This window comes from Rhinoraja longicauda, chromosome 7, assembly GCF_053455715.1.
Source record: "Rhinoraja longicauda isolate Sanriku21f chromosome 7, sRhiLon1.1, whole genome shotgun sequence".
Lineage (NCBI taxonomy): Eukaryota > Metazoa > Chordata > Chondrichthyes > Rajiformes > Arhynchobatidae > Rhinoraja > Rhinoraja longicauda.
In genome coordinates, this window is record NC_135959.1 from 59,884,595 (window position 1) to 59,904,394 (window position 19,800).

The following is a 19,800-nucleotide window of genomic DNA, read 5'->3' on the forward strand; positions in this document are numbered from 1 at the left end:
TTAGTACCACATTGAGGTTAACTGCCTAATTTGGGAGGGGGCAGGGACTTGGTCAAGTATCTGATCCGCAGATCTGGAGTACAGCTGAAACTGAAGGCATAAAAGACTAAGAACATTGTTCTTCCTCCAGAGATTCTGTCTGACCAGCTGAGTTACTCCAGTGCCTTGTGTCACTTGTTTTGTAAAGTAGCATGTGCAGTTCCTTGTGCCTAAAATCTTTGTTTCCATCAGTTTGAGTAACTAAAACATCCTATCTATCTTCTCCCTCGTGCTAATTTATTTCCAATTATCAGTGCAGATTCATCCAATCCTTTGGGAAGATGTTAACATTTGTATTTGATTCTGTGAACATGGTGAGCACACTGCAGGCCAACATCCATTCACCCTTCATACCTTTAAGAAGCTGATCTGGGCCACCTGAACCACTGTAGGGTGAAAAAAAACCCGCATTGGAAATAAAAGGCTTTATTTAGTGACCCAATGATGATGATCAGATCAACTAACTTAAAATCGAATCATTAACTAAATAACCACTAGCCTTACACATACGATTTAAAAATAGATTTGTAAAATAATAGAAGCGTATAAAGCATCAATTATACACTTGGTCCAAATATGGACCAAGGAACTGAATTCCAGAGAGTAACTATAATAAAACTGTTTCCATCAACATGAAGGTTAAGGATTCAACACAAGTAGAAATGTGATTTTTCCCAATCCTGATAATTAACGTTAATGTAAGAATGATTCATTTGCCTCCAAAAACATGCTGAGTTTCTCCTGCAATTTGTTTTTTTTTGCAATATCTTTATCCTGTTTGAGAGAACTTGAGATTTTACTTTAGAGATACAGCGCGGAAGCAGGCCTTTCCCCTACTAAGTCTGTGTTGACCAGCGATGACCCCATACACTAACACTATCTTACACACTAGGGACAATTTTACAGTTCTACCAAAACCAATTAACCTACAAACCTGTATGTCCTCAGAGTATGGGAGGAAACCAGAGCACCTGGCAAAAACCCAGGTGGTCACAGGGAGAATGTACAAACTCTGTACAGGCAGCAACCATAGTCAAGATGGAACCCGGGTCGCTGGTGCTGCAAGGCAGCAACTCTACTACTGCTCCATTGTACCGCCCAGCATTGGGTTATTTCCTATTTTCTCCACCCAACAGCTGGCCTTTTGTTAACACGAGCTCCTGTAAAGTCCAGGGAGAATCACATACACTGAGAATATCTTTAGGGAAGAGAGACCAAGTGAAGCAAGATTTGGAAGAATTGCTTTGGTTTTGCTAGCAAGTGCTAGATTGTCTTTTTTTTCCTAGACTGGAAAGGACTAAGAAGAACGGAGGATGAGGGAAAGAATTTTGAAAGTTTTGAGTGTGTCTGGAGCATGAGACTCCCAGATGTTGCAAGAATATCAGCCCACACAGGCTGCAGTATGGTTGTCTGTTGACTGATGGTTAGATACAGCATTTTTATTGCTGGTTCTATTTCTGTTTTCAAATCTCCACTGATCTCGTAGATCTTATAGTAGATTCCCAATTCCTCTTCCATTGTTAAGTGCTGGGGAGTTGAACATTCCATAAAGCGTCCAAACATAATTTTTGAACATTAATTATGTTTTACATTAATTTAGTTTAGCGATACAGTGAGGAAACAGGCCCTCTACCCCACTGAGTCCACGCCGACCAGCGTTCTCCCACACACTAGTACTGTCCTACACACTAGGGACAATTTACAGAAGCCAATTCACCTACAAAGCTGCATGTCTTTGGGAGGTGGGAGGAAACCGGAGCACCCGAAGAAAACCCACACGGTTACAGGGGGAAAGTACAAATTCAGTACCCATGGTCAGGATTGAACACTGGCTCTGGCACTGTAAGACAGCAACTCTACCGCTGTGCCACTGGGCTGCCCATTAAAAAAAAAAGACCTCTACTTTTTCTACCTTAAATTATTTTCATGAATTGACTCTTATTTTCAAGTAGACACAAGGAATTGCAGATAATGGAATCTTGAGCAAAAAATATCGTGCTGGAGTAACCCAGCGGGTCAGGGAGCATATCTGGAGAGGTGATGTTTTGGGTCAGGACCCTTTTTCAGATTTTAATTTTCAGTTTGGTTTAATTGTATCTTGTTCCTATTTCCTAGGTCAAGAATGCTATGAAGGCAGGTGCTGAAGGTGTCATCTTTTTCTCTGACCCAGCTGATTATACTGCACCAGGGGTGTTACCTTACCCAAATGGCTGGAGCCTCCCTGGAAGTGGTGTGCAGCGTGGAAACGTGTTGAACACAAATGGAGCTGGAGATCCCCTCACCCCAGGATTTCCAGCAAATGGTATGTCCTACTGCAAGTAATCGTTGTCCTTTCATCTGCACGAGCAAATCACATTGGTAAAATATTAGCCCCGTGCCTTATGTAGGAGCCATTTAGGCTTAATTTAGTTATGTCATTGTATTGTGGCTATGTTTAATATTTCTAGTTTCTGTCTTTTTTGCATGCTTGTGGATGTGATTTGATACGTAATGGGGAGTGTCTACGTGGGAAGAGGCTAGCGTAGCGACTGAGATTGTGGGTCAGTTTAGTCTCGGAGGATTCAGAGAATACAGTTTTTTACCACATTCACGTCTGCCACACTCGCGCCAGTCACACTCGCGCCAGCCACACTCACAAGGACCACACGGTAACGACTACACGATTTTTACTATATTGTTTGAAGAAGAAACAGTTGATAAGAACAATAAGTTATGAATTACTCTTTTGATTTGTGCTACTTTAATAAAGACCAATTAATCAAGAAACAGCGTTTGGAAGATTCGTTTTTGTTATCTCAGAGTGCGGTGTGTGCATAAGCTATACCTCCATTCCATCCCCGAGAAGTAATGGCTATCGAAGTTGGACTTTGAGAAGGTATAGAAACTGCCATTACACCTTATTTACGTGAAACTGAATAATTTAAATTCAGCTTAAATTGGTCTAGCGTCTGAAATTCATCAGGTTGAGGACAATGTTTCCTATTCATATTTTAAGAAAAACTATTTGGGACTTGGTTCCAATTCTTTTTACTTCAAATTCTACAACACACTGAAATAATACACAACACAAATTAAAACTGTGAATAGACTTGCAAATAGTTGAGAGTCAAGGAAACGGAAGATATCTTCCCTGCCTCATCCCTAAACACAGTTGTTGGGCGCCTTGGAAAGTTATTTTCTGCAACAGAATCTGAATTAAAAATGGTGAATTTCTTGACTAATGCTTTTCCATTTGAATACTGTTTACTCTGTGAACTTTGTGTGAACAAGAAATGGCATTGCACCCTGGTATATTTAACAATAAACTAATCTGATCCAGTGAAATTATTGTGAAATAGGATTAACATATACATTGAACTCTCAGACTTGGAAAAAGTAGTGGAACTCTAAACATCGTGCCGCTGTTATCAAAAATAGCAATTTAAAGTTATCATGGAGATTATCAATTTTGATCCGGTGCAGAATTTGACACCATGATTGTGGGGGTTGAAATTCAGACGAGAACATCCAAGATAAAAACAGCAAAGGTGGCTAATCAATGAATTGTTACTCAACTGAAGAATTGAACCCAATTCTCCCAACAGTGCTAACTGTTCTCCTCTTTCTCCAGGTTTCACTGAAGTGTTAAAGATAATTTTATGTTCCTTCCATTAACTTTCTTTCCCCCCCCAACCCCCATCCCCCCCATCCCCCATCCCCCCATCCCCCCCATCCCCCATCCCCCCCCATCCCTCCCCCCCCATCTCCCCCCCCATCCCCCCCCATCCCGATCCCCCCCCCCATCCCCCACCCCCCACCCCCCCCCCCATCTTCTCACCCTCCCCATCCCACATTTAAAGAGACCCTTAGATAAGACTATCCATACTAATCCCATCTTGTTCAATAGCCTATTATGGACAAGCAATTTAAGTGCTCACCGGATGATGCTTAATAATTGTGGGAGCTACTGCCACACAGTTATTGCCACTTCTCAGTTATTGCATTCCAGACTGCAAACATCGTCTGGGTGAAAAACTATTTACTTGGATCCTCTATAAAACTCTACTCCTTACTTTAAACAAATCCCATCTGGTGTTGTACCTCTGCCATGGGGCTTAGTTTCTTCCCATTGACCTGATCTATGAGCCTCATAATTTTGTACGCCTCTCTGAGGTATTCGCTCAGCTTTCTCTCATCTAAGGGAAACAAATCCAGCCTAATTGTCTTATGACTCTGCACTCTCCGCAGTGCAGTGACATTCATCTTGTAGTGTGAAGACCAGAATCTCACACAAAATTCCAGCTCTGGATTAACTTAAGATCTTATAAAGCTCTACCAAAATCTTCTACACTTGCATTCTATGCATGGTAGTAGACAAAGAAAACATAGCAATTGAATTGTAATCTATATACTAAAACTCTCATTTGTTATCTTGTTTGTGACTGAACTTCAGCCAAAACGGTACACGATAGCGCAACAATTTTAGGCCCACCTTACTCACTATTGTCACTTTAGTGATAATGCAAGTAGTTTTATTGAAATTGGTCATATTTTTAAAGTTATTCACATTTTAAAGTTTAAAAGGAGGGGAGGGGAAGGGGGGAGTGGGGGAGAAGGGAGAGGGGAGGGGGGGTTGAGGAGAGAGTGGGGGGGGAGGACAGGGTGCTGCACCAATGCAGGAGAAGTTTGGGCCCAACGGGTCCACTTGGTCTAGTAGGTTACTAAATCTTTGTAAGGGAGCATTGAATTTGTATCATGATCAATACACAACAAAATATTCTAAGATATGATTCAGAATATATACAAGCTGTAATGAGATGACAACATAAGCATGCAAATACATAGAAGTGGGACTAAGCCATTCAGCCCTCCATGCTTTGCTCTGCCCTTGAGTAAGATGATGGCAGAAGTTTTTTTAATTCAATGCCGAATTCCTGTACAAACACTATATTCACTTCTTATCCAAAGATCAATTGATTGTCTAATCTTATTGTTGCCTTACTCTTGAATGCAAATCAGTGCATGAATGTAAAGAAATTAATAGAAAATCCTGTCAATTTAGTGTTTTCTTTGTTTTTTTTAAAAAAGGTCTTTAATTTAAATAATCTTCTTTTGATTAATCATAGACTTATTTACTAACGAAATTTGGTGCCTATGTTACTTGTATGATTGATCTGAAACACTTTATTTTTGAGGACTTTAATCGAAAGCGGACATTTAATAATCACGTAAGATTATTACCGAGGTCAATAAGTATTGTCAAAAAGTAGCTCAAAATAGACCAGATGTTTTTGAAAGGAATGTGTTTTTAACAGTACATATTTTTTCTTATCTTCAGAATATGCATTCAGATTGGATGAAGCTATTGGCCTTCCCAAAATTCCTGTTAATCCAATCGGCTATCAAGATGCAGAACAGTTGCTGCGGTAAGTTGTTTGAAATTTGTCCAAAGTTATTACAAGACTGGTTCAGATTTTCTACACTACAAATGTAGGATTTCAATTCACATTCACAGATTAGTAGTATTTCCAGATTAAAAGGTTAATTAGTGATGTAACCATAATGCCAGCAGACATTTTTGATGTATAGAATTTGATTACATCAAAAGCAAGCAATGCACGTATTATTTGAAAAACTACATGTATGGTGTGATTCTGAATTCTACAAGCAATTTCTCATTGAACTTATGACTATTGTATCCATAAAAAACAAATTGTCTTAAAGCATGTTCCAAAAGCACAATCTATTCGTATGTTTTTATAATTTTGGTACTTGATACTTGAAATGTATAGATGCTTGTTTTACAGGCACAAGAAGAATTCCTGCAAATTTGAAAGGTTTAACCGGGTCATACTTGCTAAGTGCAAATTGAGTGTTGTCGTTCTCGACATTGTAATGTGACCAAACTTCAAATTGGAATTCTTTGGAATGTCAGATAAATGAGAGTTCTTCCTCTATTTTATCAAATTGAGAAATTGCCTTGAGAATGTAATCGTAGCCTCTGAAAGACATTGATGAGAAATGATTGGTGAAATTGGATGAGTGAAATAGCCTTGTCTACCTATAGATGCTTTAAAATTCATCTATGGGATGTAACACTGGCAAAACCAGCATTTAGTGACCGACACCAATTACTCTTGAGAAAGTTGTTACCTTGGACAGTAATAACCTGCTTGATGAAGGTGCTGCTAACCTTGTTCTGCTAGATGGTAGAGAGCCGGTTTAGTGTGCTTTGTGTGGATGGCATACTAAATAGATGTGTGGCCTTGTTCTGGATGATTTCAAGCTACTTTAGTGTTATTGGACAAGCACACATTGAACCAACGGTGGTGTATTCTGTCTTACTCCTGTCTTGTGTCAGGAGGATGGTGGGCAAACTTTGAGAAGAGGATCACTGCAGAATATTTAACATCTGAGGTGGTTCTTCAGCCACAGTATTAAAGCGGCTGGTCAAGTGTTTCTTCTTAGCAGTGACTGCCCAGGATATTGATGGTTTGGATTTTGTTCACGATAATGCCATTGAATGTCACCAATGGATAGTTTGTCTCTGGATGCCTGGAGCTTGAGAGAATCAAATATCATTTGCTATTTTTCAGCTGATTTAAAAAAAAATTGAAATCTTAGTTTTGCTGAATATAATTTGCTTCATTGCTAATCTGAGCCATTGGATGTAGAATTGAAGATGGTGCAATTGTCAGTAAACATCCTTATTTGTGACCTTTTGAATGAAATGTTGCTGATGAGACAGCTGAGGATGGTTGTACCCAGGGCTTTGTCCCCCAAAACCCCCTGCAAATATCTCCTGGGGCTGAATAGAACAAGTGTTCCTTGTTCTACACCTGATCAGATGCTATCTTGATGCTTGGAGTATTCACTTCTATCTTGCTTTTAAAATACCGCTCCTCTGTCTATGCTTAGACCTAGGCTACAATATTGTTTAAATATAGAATCCTGTACAGCACAGGATCAAGAAGAGTCCAAACCCAAAACGTCACCTTTCCATGTTCTCAAGAGATGTTGCCTGACCCACTGAGTTACTCCAGCACTTTGTATCCTATTGTGTATACCAGCATCTGCAATTCCTTTTTTTCTACAGGATCAAACTCTTTGGCCCAAAATCTCTGTGGTGAACATAATGCCAACTTAAACTAATTCCTCTGCTTGCATGATGTCCATATCCCACCATTCCCTGTGTATCCAAATGCCTAGCTATAATCTTAAACACCATTATCATATTTGCTTCCTCCACCACCCATGACATCACGTTCCAGGCGCCCACCATACTCCATGTAAAAAAAAACAACTTGCTCTGTACATCCACCTCAGATGTTAAATTTTTCCACTCTGACCTTAAAGCTATGCCTTCTAGTATTTGCCATTTAACTCTGAGAGAAAGGTTCTGATGGTTACCTTGCCCATGCCTCTCATGATTTTGTATATTTTATCAGGTTGTCCTCTCAACCTCCAATGCACCAGAAAAAATAATTCAAGTTTGTCCTACCTCTCCTTGTAGCTAATACCCTCTAATCCAGGCAGCATTCTGGTAAACAACTACTGCACCTTCTCCAAAATCTCCATATCCTTCTTATAATCAGCTCTGCACATAATATTCCAAATGCACCCTTGCCAAAGTATTATAAAACTGCAACATAACTTCCTGACTGTTATACTCAATGCCTTAACGTACCAACATACCAAATGCCTTCAATTTGGGGAGCCACAGACTTGGACCCCAAGATTGCTCTGTAAATCAATGCCAGGGATGGCTCCATCTGCCATTCCACTATCCATATCTGTAAATGATCTAAATCCCACTGTATTCTTTGACAGCCTTCCTCAATACCTGCAGCTGCATCAATCTTGGTGTGATCTGCAAACTTAATAACCAACCCATCTACGCTTACATCCAAATTGATTGGTCTGAGCATTGGTACGTGCCACATTGGATAGTAATTGGACAGATTTGATTTGCCTTGTCAATGAAGGATATACAGTATTTTGACATCGCTCACACTAGCATTGTCAAAATTGCCAAGGACTAATTGGCAGTTTTTTTAAAGATGAGGTAATTTGGTTATAGATTAGATACATTGATCCCTTTAAGAGGAAATGGAACTCAAAACCTGGATTTCCTAAGGTCCCATATACAGTGGAGGAAGCAGCAGAATTCGAGAGTAGATGTTAAATTACAGTGGAGAAGCAAAGGCAACATCAGGAGCAAAAGGATAATATGAGAATAAACTGATGGCTGACATAAAAGGGATTCTAAAGCTCTTCCAAAGACATATTGACAGTAAAAAAAGAAAAGAGGAGGTGTAAACCATTCAGGATCAAAAAGTGTGGTGTATTATGATAAGAATTGACGAGTGAGACAGGTTAGCATACAACATATGGCTGCTTTACTGCAACACCACCAGAGAGTGTAATCAGGTATCCCACAATGCTTTATACCCGGAACTACGGCAAGGCTCAGCTGCCAAAACACAAAACTCAAAATGGTAAATACACCACATTACCCCCTTTTTAAAATGAAGGTAATCTTAAATAACTGAAATTAGCAAGTGCCTTATTACTAACAATAACCATTCCCAAAATTACTACTATGCAAAGTTACTTGTTATCACTAGAGACCCTCTTGTAGTTTTAACAAGTCTCAGTCCATCTGTGTGTTCATATTAATGAAAACAACTTAAACAACTAAACAGTCCTTCATGCCGAACATTTCCCCTTTTAAAAAAAAAAAAATGAAGCTTAAGGGACATAGCGGTCTGGAGGCTTCCTGACCCTTGATGATCGGCATGGACTCAGCGGCGCAGCAGCTGCAGCTGTACGGTCCACAGTCCCTGGCTCGCTGCATGATGACATGTCCTCCGGCTGTGCGGGTTGGCTCGGTGCAGAAGTGTCAGTGGTTGAGTTTTCAGTGTCCTGATCCAGTCCATCTCCCATGACTCTGAATCTCAGCTGATCTCTATGTCTCCTGTAGGTGATGTCGGTGTCTCCTCCTTGTACTTTGTAAGACACCGGTCCTGTTTGATCCACTATGACTCCAGGAATCCATTTGCGTCATCCCCCAGCCGTATTGTATAAATACACTGGGTCATCCACTGAGAAACACCTGTCTGCTGCACGGAGGTCATGGTGAAACTTCTGCTTGTACTGTTTTTTACGAACAGCGGCTGCTGTGTCCGGACGGATGAAATCCAGACGGGTGCGCACGTGTCTGTTCAGAAACAGGTCAGCAGGTGACTGACCAGTAGTGCAGTTTGGTGTGGTGCGATACTGCATCAAAAAGATGGAGACCCTGTCCTCCACATCCATTGCGGTGTGTGTCAGCTTTTTCATTCCACCCTTGAATGACTGAACGTACCGTTCTGCCAGGCCATTCGAGGCAGGGTGACCAGGAGCACTTGTAGAATGAAGGATTCCATTCTGCTGCATGAAGTTTTTAAACTCCTCTGACGTGAACTGCGTTCCATTATCCGTGACAATGTGCTCCGGCAATCCATAAGCTGCGAACAGTCTTCTCAGTCGTGTGATAGTGGCTTGTGATGTGATGCTAGACATTTTAAACACCTCCAACCACTTGGAGTAAGCATCCACCACCAACATGAAAGTGTGTCCCAAAAATGGACCAGCAAAGTCTATGTGTAGTCTTTTCCAGCTCTGGCCAGGAAATTCCCATGGATGCAAAGGCACCTGACGAGGCATCCTTTGCTCCAATTGACATGACTCACATGCTCTGCAAACTTGCTCCACCTCTGCATCAACTTTAGGCCACCATACGTACTTGCGTGTTAGTGCTTTCATTTTCACAATTCCTGGATGGCCAGAATGCAGCTCCTTTAAAACAGTTTTTCTCAACTTTTCAGGAATCACCACTCTGGTGCCCCACAGGACACATCCTCGCTCTATTGAAAATTCACATCTACGCGTGTGGAAAGCTTTCAGAGTCTCATCCACTTCAGCAGGCCAGCCATCCATGACAAATTTCAGCACCTTTGACATCACGTTGTCTGAGCGTGTTGCACGTGCCACTTGGTCTGCGTTCAGTGGAGCCTGCTCAAGATGTTCAGTTAACAGTGTGTATACGCTGTCAGTGATGGCTGTGGTCCCTGCGTCGTTTGTGTCAGGCAGCGGAACTCTTGAGAGGCCATCTGCATTACCATGTTTCCCTGAGGCACAGTACTCAATGTGATAATCATAGGCAGAGAGAATTATTGCCCATCTTTGGATTCGAGCTGCAGCCATTGTAGGCAGGCTTTTGTGTTCTCCAAACAGTGTTAGCAGGGGTTTGTGATCAGTCACAAGTTTGAATTTCCTCCCCCACAGGTATTGGTGAAACTTCTTTACACCAAAAATGAGCGCCAGTCCCTCTTTCTCAATCTGAGAATATTTCTTCTCAGCAGGGGATAATGTGCGTGATGAGAAGGCGATGGGGCGCTCCTCCCCTGTAGGCATTTTGTGTTGTATGACAGCTCCAATGCCATACGCTGAGGAGTCACAGGCCAGAGTGAGAGGAAGCTTTTGGTCATAGTGCACCAGGATCTTGTCACTTGTGAGCAGCGATTTGCACTTGTCAAAAGCTTTCTGCTCTCGACTTTTCCACTCCCACGACACCTGGTCTTTCAGCAACCTGTACAGGGAAGCAAGCACGGTGCTTTGGTTGGGCATGAACCGTCCATAATAATTCACTAGTCCCAAGAAAGCTCTCAGCTCTTTCACACAGGTGGGGGCTGGTGCATCCTTTATTGCTCTGACTTTCTCCGGTGACGGCTGAATGCCCTGGCTGTTTAACACATGACCCAAGTATTCGATTTGTTTCTTTCCAAACTCACACTTTGCGTCCCTGACTCTCAGTCCGCTCTCCTGCAGTCTCTGTAGCACTTTATGCAGGTTTTGCAGATGCTCTCGTTCAGTTTTTCCTGTGATGAGGAGATCATCCAGATACACCACTACATTCAGATCTTTCATGAGGTTCTCCATGATTCTTTGGAAGATGGAGGGTGCTGCGCTCACACCAAAAGCCAGTCTGTTATAGACAAATAAGCCTCGGTGTGTGTTAATGGTCAACAGTTTTTTTGATTCTTCCTCCAGAAGTACCTGCTGGTACGCTGAGGCGAGGTCAATCTTTGAAAACACCTTTCCTCCACTGAGGGTTGCCATCAGCTCCTCTATCCGTGGCAATGGATAAGTCTCTGTAGTGGCAGCTTGGTTTACAGTGAGTTTGTAATCTCCACACAGACGAATGGTATGGTCCTTTTTTTCCAACCGGAACAACGGGTGCTGCCCATTCACTATGTTTGACTGGAGTAATTATGTTGGCCTTTTCCAGTCGGTCCAATTCAGCCTCCACTCGTGCTTTCATGGCAAATGGCAGTGGGCGGCTTTTGCAAAACTTTGGGCGGGCCCCTGGTTCCACCAGAATTGTTGCTTTGACATCACGCAGAGTGCCAAGTTCATCTTTAAACACTTCAGCGTGTAACTCCAGTACATCCTGTATTGATGTCAGGTGAGGCATCTCCTTAATATGCTTTATGTCTTCCTGATGAGACTTGTCACTGGCATGTTTAATTTCTTTCCAGTTTAAGGTGAGCTTTTTTAACCAGTTCCTTCCACACAAAGCTGGTCCTGCTCCCTTTACCACAATCATTGGTAGCTGCTCACTCTGACTCTCATATTTGACAGTGGCTTCAAACTGTCCCAACACAGGAATAACCTCCCCTGTGTATGTCTTCAGTGTGACTTCAGCAAGCCCTAGTGGTTGCTTTAAAAAGGTGGTCTGAAACAACTCCTCTGAGATAATGCTCACGGCAGCTCCGGTGTCAATTTCTAGTTTGACTTCTTTGCCATTAACCACAAAACATGCCCGGTATGCTTGTTTACAGTTGTTGCCATTTACTAAATGAAAACATTGGCAACACTATTTCCTCTGCCTCCACATACTTTGTGTTTTTATCAGTCTGTCGTTTATATCTGCTCTGTGTTGGTGCCGCCGCCACTTTTCCTCTGCATGCCCTTTTAATATGCCCGGTTTTACCACAGTTGTAACACTTTGCATCTTTAAAGCGACACACCTGTGGGCTGTGATTTTTGCCGTTACATCTATGGCAGTTCCTCCCCGTTTGCTTAACCGTGTGCGCATCCACTTTATGCACTTGGTTCGGACGTACCTCGTGTCCCCGCAGCTGCTGCGTGTCTCTCTCCGCAGTCTCCATGCTGAGGGCGATTTCAAATGCCCGTGCAAAAGTCAGGTTGGACTCCGACAACAGCCGTCGCTGGCTTGCCTCATTACAAATCCCACTGACAAAACGGTCCCGAAGCGTCTCGTTCAACGTCGCTCCAAACTCACAGTTAACTGCACACTGTTTCAGCTCCGCAACGTAACTGGTCACAGATTCATCCGCCCGCTGGTTGCATCGGTTAAAGCGGAATCTCTCCGCAATAAGCAACGGCTTGGGTTCAAAATGAGTCTTTAAAATGTTCACAATGTCATCGTAGGACTTATCTTTTGGCTTCAGCGGCTGCACCAGGTTCCTTAACAGACCATATGTAGATGCTCCCATCACACTTAACAGAGTAGCTACTTGCTTCTCCACTGCAATGTCGTTAGCCTCAAAAAACTGCTCTAAACGTTCCACATACGCCGACCAAGACTCTGTCTTCGGGGCGAACTCTCCTATGGAACCTATGATAGGCATTTTCTGCTTGTTTTATCCTCGTCGCCAACTTTAACTGTGGTGTATTATGATAAGAATTGACGAGTGAGACAGGTTAGCATACAACATATGGCTGCTTTACTTCAACACCACCAGAGAGTGTAATCAGGTATCCCACAATGCTTTATACCCGGAACTACGGCAAGGCTCAGCTGCCAAAACACAAAACTCAAAATGGTAAATACACCACAAAAAGGATATCTTCTCATCAAGGACGGAGATCCTAAATGAGATACTGTTTATCTAGGGAAAGGATTTTGTCAAAGATATAGTATATGGAGGATATTGAAAGAGGTAATTGTCGATAAAGAGGAAATACTAGAAAGGGTGGAATTGTTTTCCATGTCGGCTCTTATCAGGCAGTGGAATATTTGCAAAAATTCTAGTAGTGAGTCGTGGCAATGGATTTGTTTTAAGTTATAAAACAGTTGTGTAACAGCTATTTTTTAAATTTTAATTTCATGGCTCACTCTCTTCAATAGACACCTGGGAGGAACTCCAGCCCCCAGTGAATGGAAAGGACAACTGAATGTTTCATATAACATTGGACCTGGCTTCAAGGACAATTACTCCTCACAGTGAGTCATTGTGCATGGTAAATAAAGGGGTGGACTGCAAAGTCCCAGATATTTCATACCTGACTGACATCCGAATTGCCCTCTTCTAATTGTCATTTGTCACTGTTGCATTGAGGAACTCAAATCTCAGGGTTTTGTATTTCATAATGTTATTAACAATCTCAAAAGAAGTGTAATAAAAACGCATTCTGTGGGCAATTTAAACATCAGGAATGTAAAGTGACATGTGCAAGAGACTATCTAAAAGTAGTGTTTGGTCCCGAGGTTCCCATGGCATTGTTCCAAGAGATGGGATTATGTATGTAATATTGAGATAAAGTGAAAATAATTAAGCAGCACCCAGACCAAACTACACCAATGCAACTATACCAAACAATAACTGTGCCATTTGAGTATTGATGTGGGGTGAATTCCAATACACTCTATTTAAAATTAAAATACAATCTATTTTCATCATTGTTTTTATTTCATTTGTCAGTTGTTTGGACTACTGTGATGAATAGATTTGTTTCCCTAACACTTCTGAGTTAAGTTACATAATATTCCGCAGTACAAAAAATAAATTGATTTATTGTGCTGGCATTTAGAATTGATGCCTAATATAGGTGGAGGAGTTAGTAGTTTAAAATTCCTAGGTGTTAACATATCACAGTACATAAATATTATCATGAAGGGCCTATGCTTTCTATGCCAAAGCTTATTAAAGTGGCTCTCCCAGGTATTCTTGCAAAAATATGACAATGCTTTATTTCCACAATGTCGTGCCCAGCATATGGGAATGGTCCAGCTGAAGTTCTGGGATCTTTATTCTGGGTGGATTTTGGCCAAGGCGTAGGGGATCTGGTCGAAGCAGGCATAGTGTGTCAGAACTTTAGCATTGCCACTCCCATTGTAAACCTGGTTGATGAGGGTGAAATTCAATTGCGTTGCACTGCAATTTCAGAATTCTGCATTAAAAATATATATATTTCTAGAGATACGATAATAGTAAATTCTAGGTTACTTCTCGTCACCTGGAATATTCGACCTGTCCTAAATCAGTGTTGTGACCCCAACATAATACTGGCATCACAGCTAAGTGAGATGATGTCATTTACTGCCCAGCAGTCCTTTTGAAGCATTGCTGAGGAACGTTTAGACTGTAGACTTTAGAAATACAGGCCCTTCGGCCCACCGAGTCCGCATTGACCAGCGATCACCCCGTACACCACGCCTATCCTACAGACTAGGGATAATTTACAATTACACAGGCCAACTAACCTACAAACCTGTACGTCCTTGGAGTGTGGGAGGACATTGGAGGACCCAGAGAAAACCCATATGGTCACATGGAGAATGTACAAACTCCATACAGACAGCACCCATGGTCAGGATCGAACCCGGGTCTCTGGTACTGTGAGGCAGCAACTATACCACTGTGCTGCCATGGACCATGTTGTTCTGGGGTTCCCAGAACAATACGGCTTTTCTCCCTGAGTGCTGTACTGGAAAGTTTGCAAGCCCACTAATTATTTTCCTTACATCCTTGGCAAAGGTTCCCCACCTTAATGTCCCCTGCCCAGCGATCGCCTGGCAGATGATTTCCTGAATGTATTTTTGACTCCTCTTTCCCCCAACCCTCCCCTCCACATATTCACCTGCAACACGTTCACCTCCAATCTGTTTCCAACTGCACTCCTCAAGACATGGTCACATCTGCAGCCCAGCACTAAATCCCAGGCCCAGGTTCCATCCTTGCCTGTGCTGCCTTGGACAATTTCACCCAGGAAGATCTGCAGTATGGCTGTCATGGCTAATGGCCTTGTTGGTAAATGAATTTTGATGGCGTGGACCAACATCTGCATCAGTTATTCCCCCTTTCCTTCTGCCTGGTTCTTACTTTTGCTAATTGTTAAACTAGAATTGCTGGGTAACTGCAGCTAACATCCAATTATTCACGTTTACCTCCTGTTAAATGGTGTATAGACTGAAGCTACCAACTGAGATCTTGCCAAACCTGCACATGGTCTATTGCCATTCCTCCCCATTGCCCATCCACCATCTTGAAAGGTGTCGCTCTTCACTGTCTGAGTTCTTTAGACCCCAAAGCTGCTTCTGCTATGCCACCTCACCATGTTAACAAAAAAACACCGATTACCCAAGTTATATGACCTATCTCTAATCCTCCCTCATTCTGTTGGTCACTTAAACCCTCATCTAACACAAATCTTAGCAATATCAGCCTTCCATTTTCCAGTCTCCATAAACTTATGGGTTTATCTGAAACTTTACTGCCCAAACCTTTTCTAAGTTTTAGCTTCCCTCTTCTATCATTCTATCCTTGCCAGCTAAATATTCAGCTATTGACAGAACCTTTATCTGTGGTGATGGGTATGATATACATTAAAGAGGGTAGTTAATGTGAACATTTTTTTAAAAAACTTGAATGTTGAGAGATTTATTTTAAATTTTAGCAAAGTCCAAATGCATGTCCACACAAGAAATGAGATGAGAAGAATTTACAATGTCATTGGCAAAATTCGGGGAGCCATGGAGCCAGGTGAGATTGCTAATGAATTCAACGTTATTTTAATTCATTGGATTTTTTACATTTTTGAGTTTGCATGTTTCTGTATTGCTGGATATCTTTTATAGTGTTTTATGTTGAACGCCCCTGTGGGAAATGATTTGTAAATTAGCCATGACTAAATGTGCAGTGTTGGAGTTCTGAGATTGAGCAGAATGAAGAGATCTCTGATTTGGGCATTGACCCAAGTTTCGTTTTCCAATATATAAATATACAAAAAATTGCAGCCTGCCATTTATAAATAGTAATTGAAGAAAACAGTTTCTTGAAATGGGAAATAACCTGTGTCTTAATTTGCTCTGGCAGATCGGTACGTCATTCTGGGTGGGCACCGTGATGCATGGGTCTTTGGCGGCATTGATCCCACTAGTGGAGCAGCTACTGTGCATGAAATTGTGAGGAGTTTTACGAAGCTCATGAGAGAGGGTAAATATGTCTGAATGAGATTCGGGTTACGGTGTCATTTATTTTGCTGCCTCGAGCTTTGTTTTTCTTATCCTTCCTCTGAAAGCACTGGTCTTTCTGGAAATGCATAGGGGTTTGTTTGTCCCAGTCCATTGTCCACTTGACCATCCATGTGAGAGCCAAAGCAATGAGGATCAACCAGTCATTCATACTGAGGACAGTGTTGATGAAGTTGCACTGAAATAAAGGTTATAGTTCAATAATCAGGAGAGTCTGATGTGATTGCATTCTCCAGGATCCATTGCACAGGTGACCAATTGTAGTATCCACCATGGTAACCATAGTTAAGCAACGTTACTGATTATGGACTCCATATCCTTTCCTGTCCATTAAGAAAGATGATGCAAAAATTTAATTGAGAATGAGCCAGTGTTTTTTAAACATAATCCAGCAGTGATTTAGAGTCATACAGTGTGGAAACGGGCCCTTTGGCCCAACTTGCCCAAACCGGCCAACATGTCCCAGCTACACTAGTCCCACTTGCCCGCATTTGGTCCATATTCCTCCAAACCTGTCCTATCCACGTACCTGTCTGACTGTTTCTTAAATGTTGGGATAGTCCCTGCCTCAACTACCTCCTCTGGCAGCTTGTTCCATACATCCACCATCTTTTGTGTGAAAAAGTTACCTCTCAGATTCCTATTAAATCTTTTCCCCTTCACCTTATACCTATGTCCTCTGGTCCTCGATTCACCTACTCTGGACAAGAGACTCTGCGCATCTACAATTTGTGGGGTAAATTATTGGATTCTTTATGATGTGGAGCCTTGTTCAACTAAATTGCACAATGGATAATGGAATATTTGAAATTCATATCACAAATAGAGTCCATTTCACCATTTGGTTCATAGCAATCTAAAACAAGTTAGCATCTAATCTAACACATTTAAACAGATATCGACCTCACCATGGTCTATTTAACAATTTTCCCAGTCATTGGTTTCCAGGAGATGGATGGCAACTTCATGGTATCTGATAGCTATATTTGGAGTGAAGAGGGTTGGGTCATTTCAAGATCCAGGCCTTGTTTACAATAATTTGCCCAAATTAGGATATGCTCCTGTGACTGGAATATCTGAAACAATAAGTGCATTACCATATCGGGTTCACAAGTTTACAAAGTGAGCTACCGAGATCCCCAAAATTGAATTATGTTTTTCTTGATTTTTGGAAGAATTCGAAAAAGGCAGTGTATTATCATGTTCCAGAACAAATCGAAAGAAGTCTGTTACACACAAAATATAGAAATACTCCATTTTGTTATTGCTCAAAACTAGAAATTGTAGGGAACACAATTGGTTGCAAGATAGACTAGAATCTGCTGATTTCACTTCACCTCATAAGTTGTTTGTGCCAGTTTGATCTGACAGATTTTCTTTGCAATACTATGTGTTTCATTTCATAATAAGTGATTCCTATTTTATGTTGTATGCTGTCAAAATGAATTAAGCCAGCATTACACAAACATTCTTTTAACATGAAAATGAAAGCAATTTTCTTCTGTACTTAGGCTCTCTTGACCCTTAATTGAGATGTGTAGAGTCTAGAGTGTTTTATTGCTATATGTCCCAGACAGAACATTGAAATTCTTACTTGTAGCAGCACAACAGATTATGTCAAGTCAAGTCAAGTCAATTTTATTTGTATAGCACATTTAAAAACAACCCACGTTGACCAAAGTGCTGCACATCTGATTAGGAAAAAAAAAAAAAACATACAGTGGCAGGCAGCCAAACACAACGGCGCGGCCATCTTGAACAAAATGTTTAACTAAAGCAGAATGGTGTCCCGCGGCCGCGCCGCACCGGGCGATGGAAGGCCCCACGGCCGAGCCGCACCGGGCGCTGTTCAGTCCCGTGGCCGTGCCGGGCGATGGAAGGCCCTGCGGCCGCACCGGGCGCTGATCAGTCCCGTGGCCGAGCCGCACCGGGCGATGGAAGGCCCCGCGGAAGAGACCTAAAAAAATTTTTTAAAAAGATTTCCCCCCCCCCACATACACAACCAAAACAAAACACCCCACCACCAACACACAAACAAAAAGGACAAACAGACTAGCATAAGTACTCTGTAAACAATATAATAAACAAGAGAAAAAAAGTTCAGTTCAGCACGCACGCACACACACACACACTTATTTGAAGGTTGTAGTGTTTAATAGCCTCACGGCTGTAGGGAAGAAGCTTTTCCTGAACCTGGACATTATATTTTTCAGGCTCCTGTACCACCTTCTACGATGGCAAGGGTTAAATGAGTGTGTGGCCAGGGTGGTGTGTGTCACTGATGATGCTTGTGGTCTGGAACGTTTAGGGACTCTAACCTGTCCTGAATCACAATTTGTGCTTGTAGATCGGAGTTTGGGGCAAAATTGGTTCTTTCAAACATTAACTGTGTTGCAATTATCTATGTCCTTAAAGGTTGGAGACCTAGAAGAACCATAATATTTGCCAGCTGGGATGCAGAAGAATATGGTTTATTGGGATCCACAGAGTGGGTAGAGGTAAGTTGTTTGGAAGTCAGAAACAAATGCACGCCCGGTACATTTCAAATACAATTTGTAATGTAGTGGCATCTTCCTTTGATATTAATTCACTCTACTGGCACTTCATTCCAGCACTGCAAGATTGGTGGCAGATATGAAGCTATTTAGGCAATATTGAGTCAGACATAGAAAAGTACTTTGATCTTTATCTGTTTGCCTTGCAAACAATTTAAACCGGACATAATTAAAATTCATACGGTCATAAAGTCAAGTTATAGGAGCAGAATTAGACCATTCGGCCCATCAAGTATACTCCGCCATTCAATCATGGCTGATCTATCTCTCCTTCCTAACTCCATTCTCCTGCCTTCTCCCCATAACCCTTGACATCTGTACTAATCAACAATCTATCTATCTCTGCCTTAAAAATATCCATTGACTTGGCCTCCACAACCTTGTGTGGCAAAGAATTCCACAGATTCATCCCCCTCTGACTAAAGAAATTCTTCCTCATCTCCTTTCTAAATGAACGTCCTTTAATTCTGAAGCTATGACCTCTAGTCCTAGACTCTCCTACTAGTGGAAACATTCTCTCCACATCCACTCTATCTAAGCCTTTCACTATTAGGTATTTCTGCTATTTAATTCTGTACTTTTTTTAACATATAATAAACGACACGTCTGAATGGATGCCAACATCAGTCTACATTTTATAAGATTTGAGAAAGATAAAATAAATGTCTGCATTTCTTGATGAATAGGCCCTAACCTAAAACATTAACTGTTTCTCTCTCTATAAATACTGCTTGACTAGCTAAATAATTTCAGTATTTACTGTTTTTATTGCTGATTTCTAACATTTAGATTTTTATTTGCTTTTCGAATTATCTGCATTAATATGCTAATGGAGAAGAACATAAAAGTCAATCCTCAGTTTTACAAAAGCACAAAATAATTGCTCTGTGTTGTGCTCCTCGT

General features: G+C 41.5%; 1 protein-coding gene across 1 annotated transcript in view; it reads left to right on the forward strand.

The window, feature by feature from the left end:
• Positions 1-19,800, forward strand: part of naalad2 (N-acetylated alpha-linked acidic dipeptidase 2) — a 60,189-nt gene that overhangs the window by 9,046 nt on the left and 31,343 nt on the right. Inside the window, exons 6-11 of the mRNA XM_078403135.1 lie at positions 2,155-2,341; positions 5,357-5,444; positions 13,217-13,312; positions 15,766-15,851; positions 16,185-16,304; positions 18,758-18,840. Of these exons, the coding sequence (XP_078259261.1) occupies positions 2,155-2,341; positions 5,357-5,444; positions 13,217-13,312; positions 15,766-15,851; positions 16,185-16,304; positions 18,758-18,840 (660 nt within the window). The remainder of the gene's footprint in view (positions 1-2,154; positions 2,342-5,356; positions 5,445-13,216; positions 13,313-15,765; positions 15,852-16,184; positions 16,305-18,757; positions 18,841-19,800) is intronic.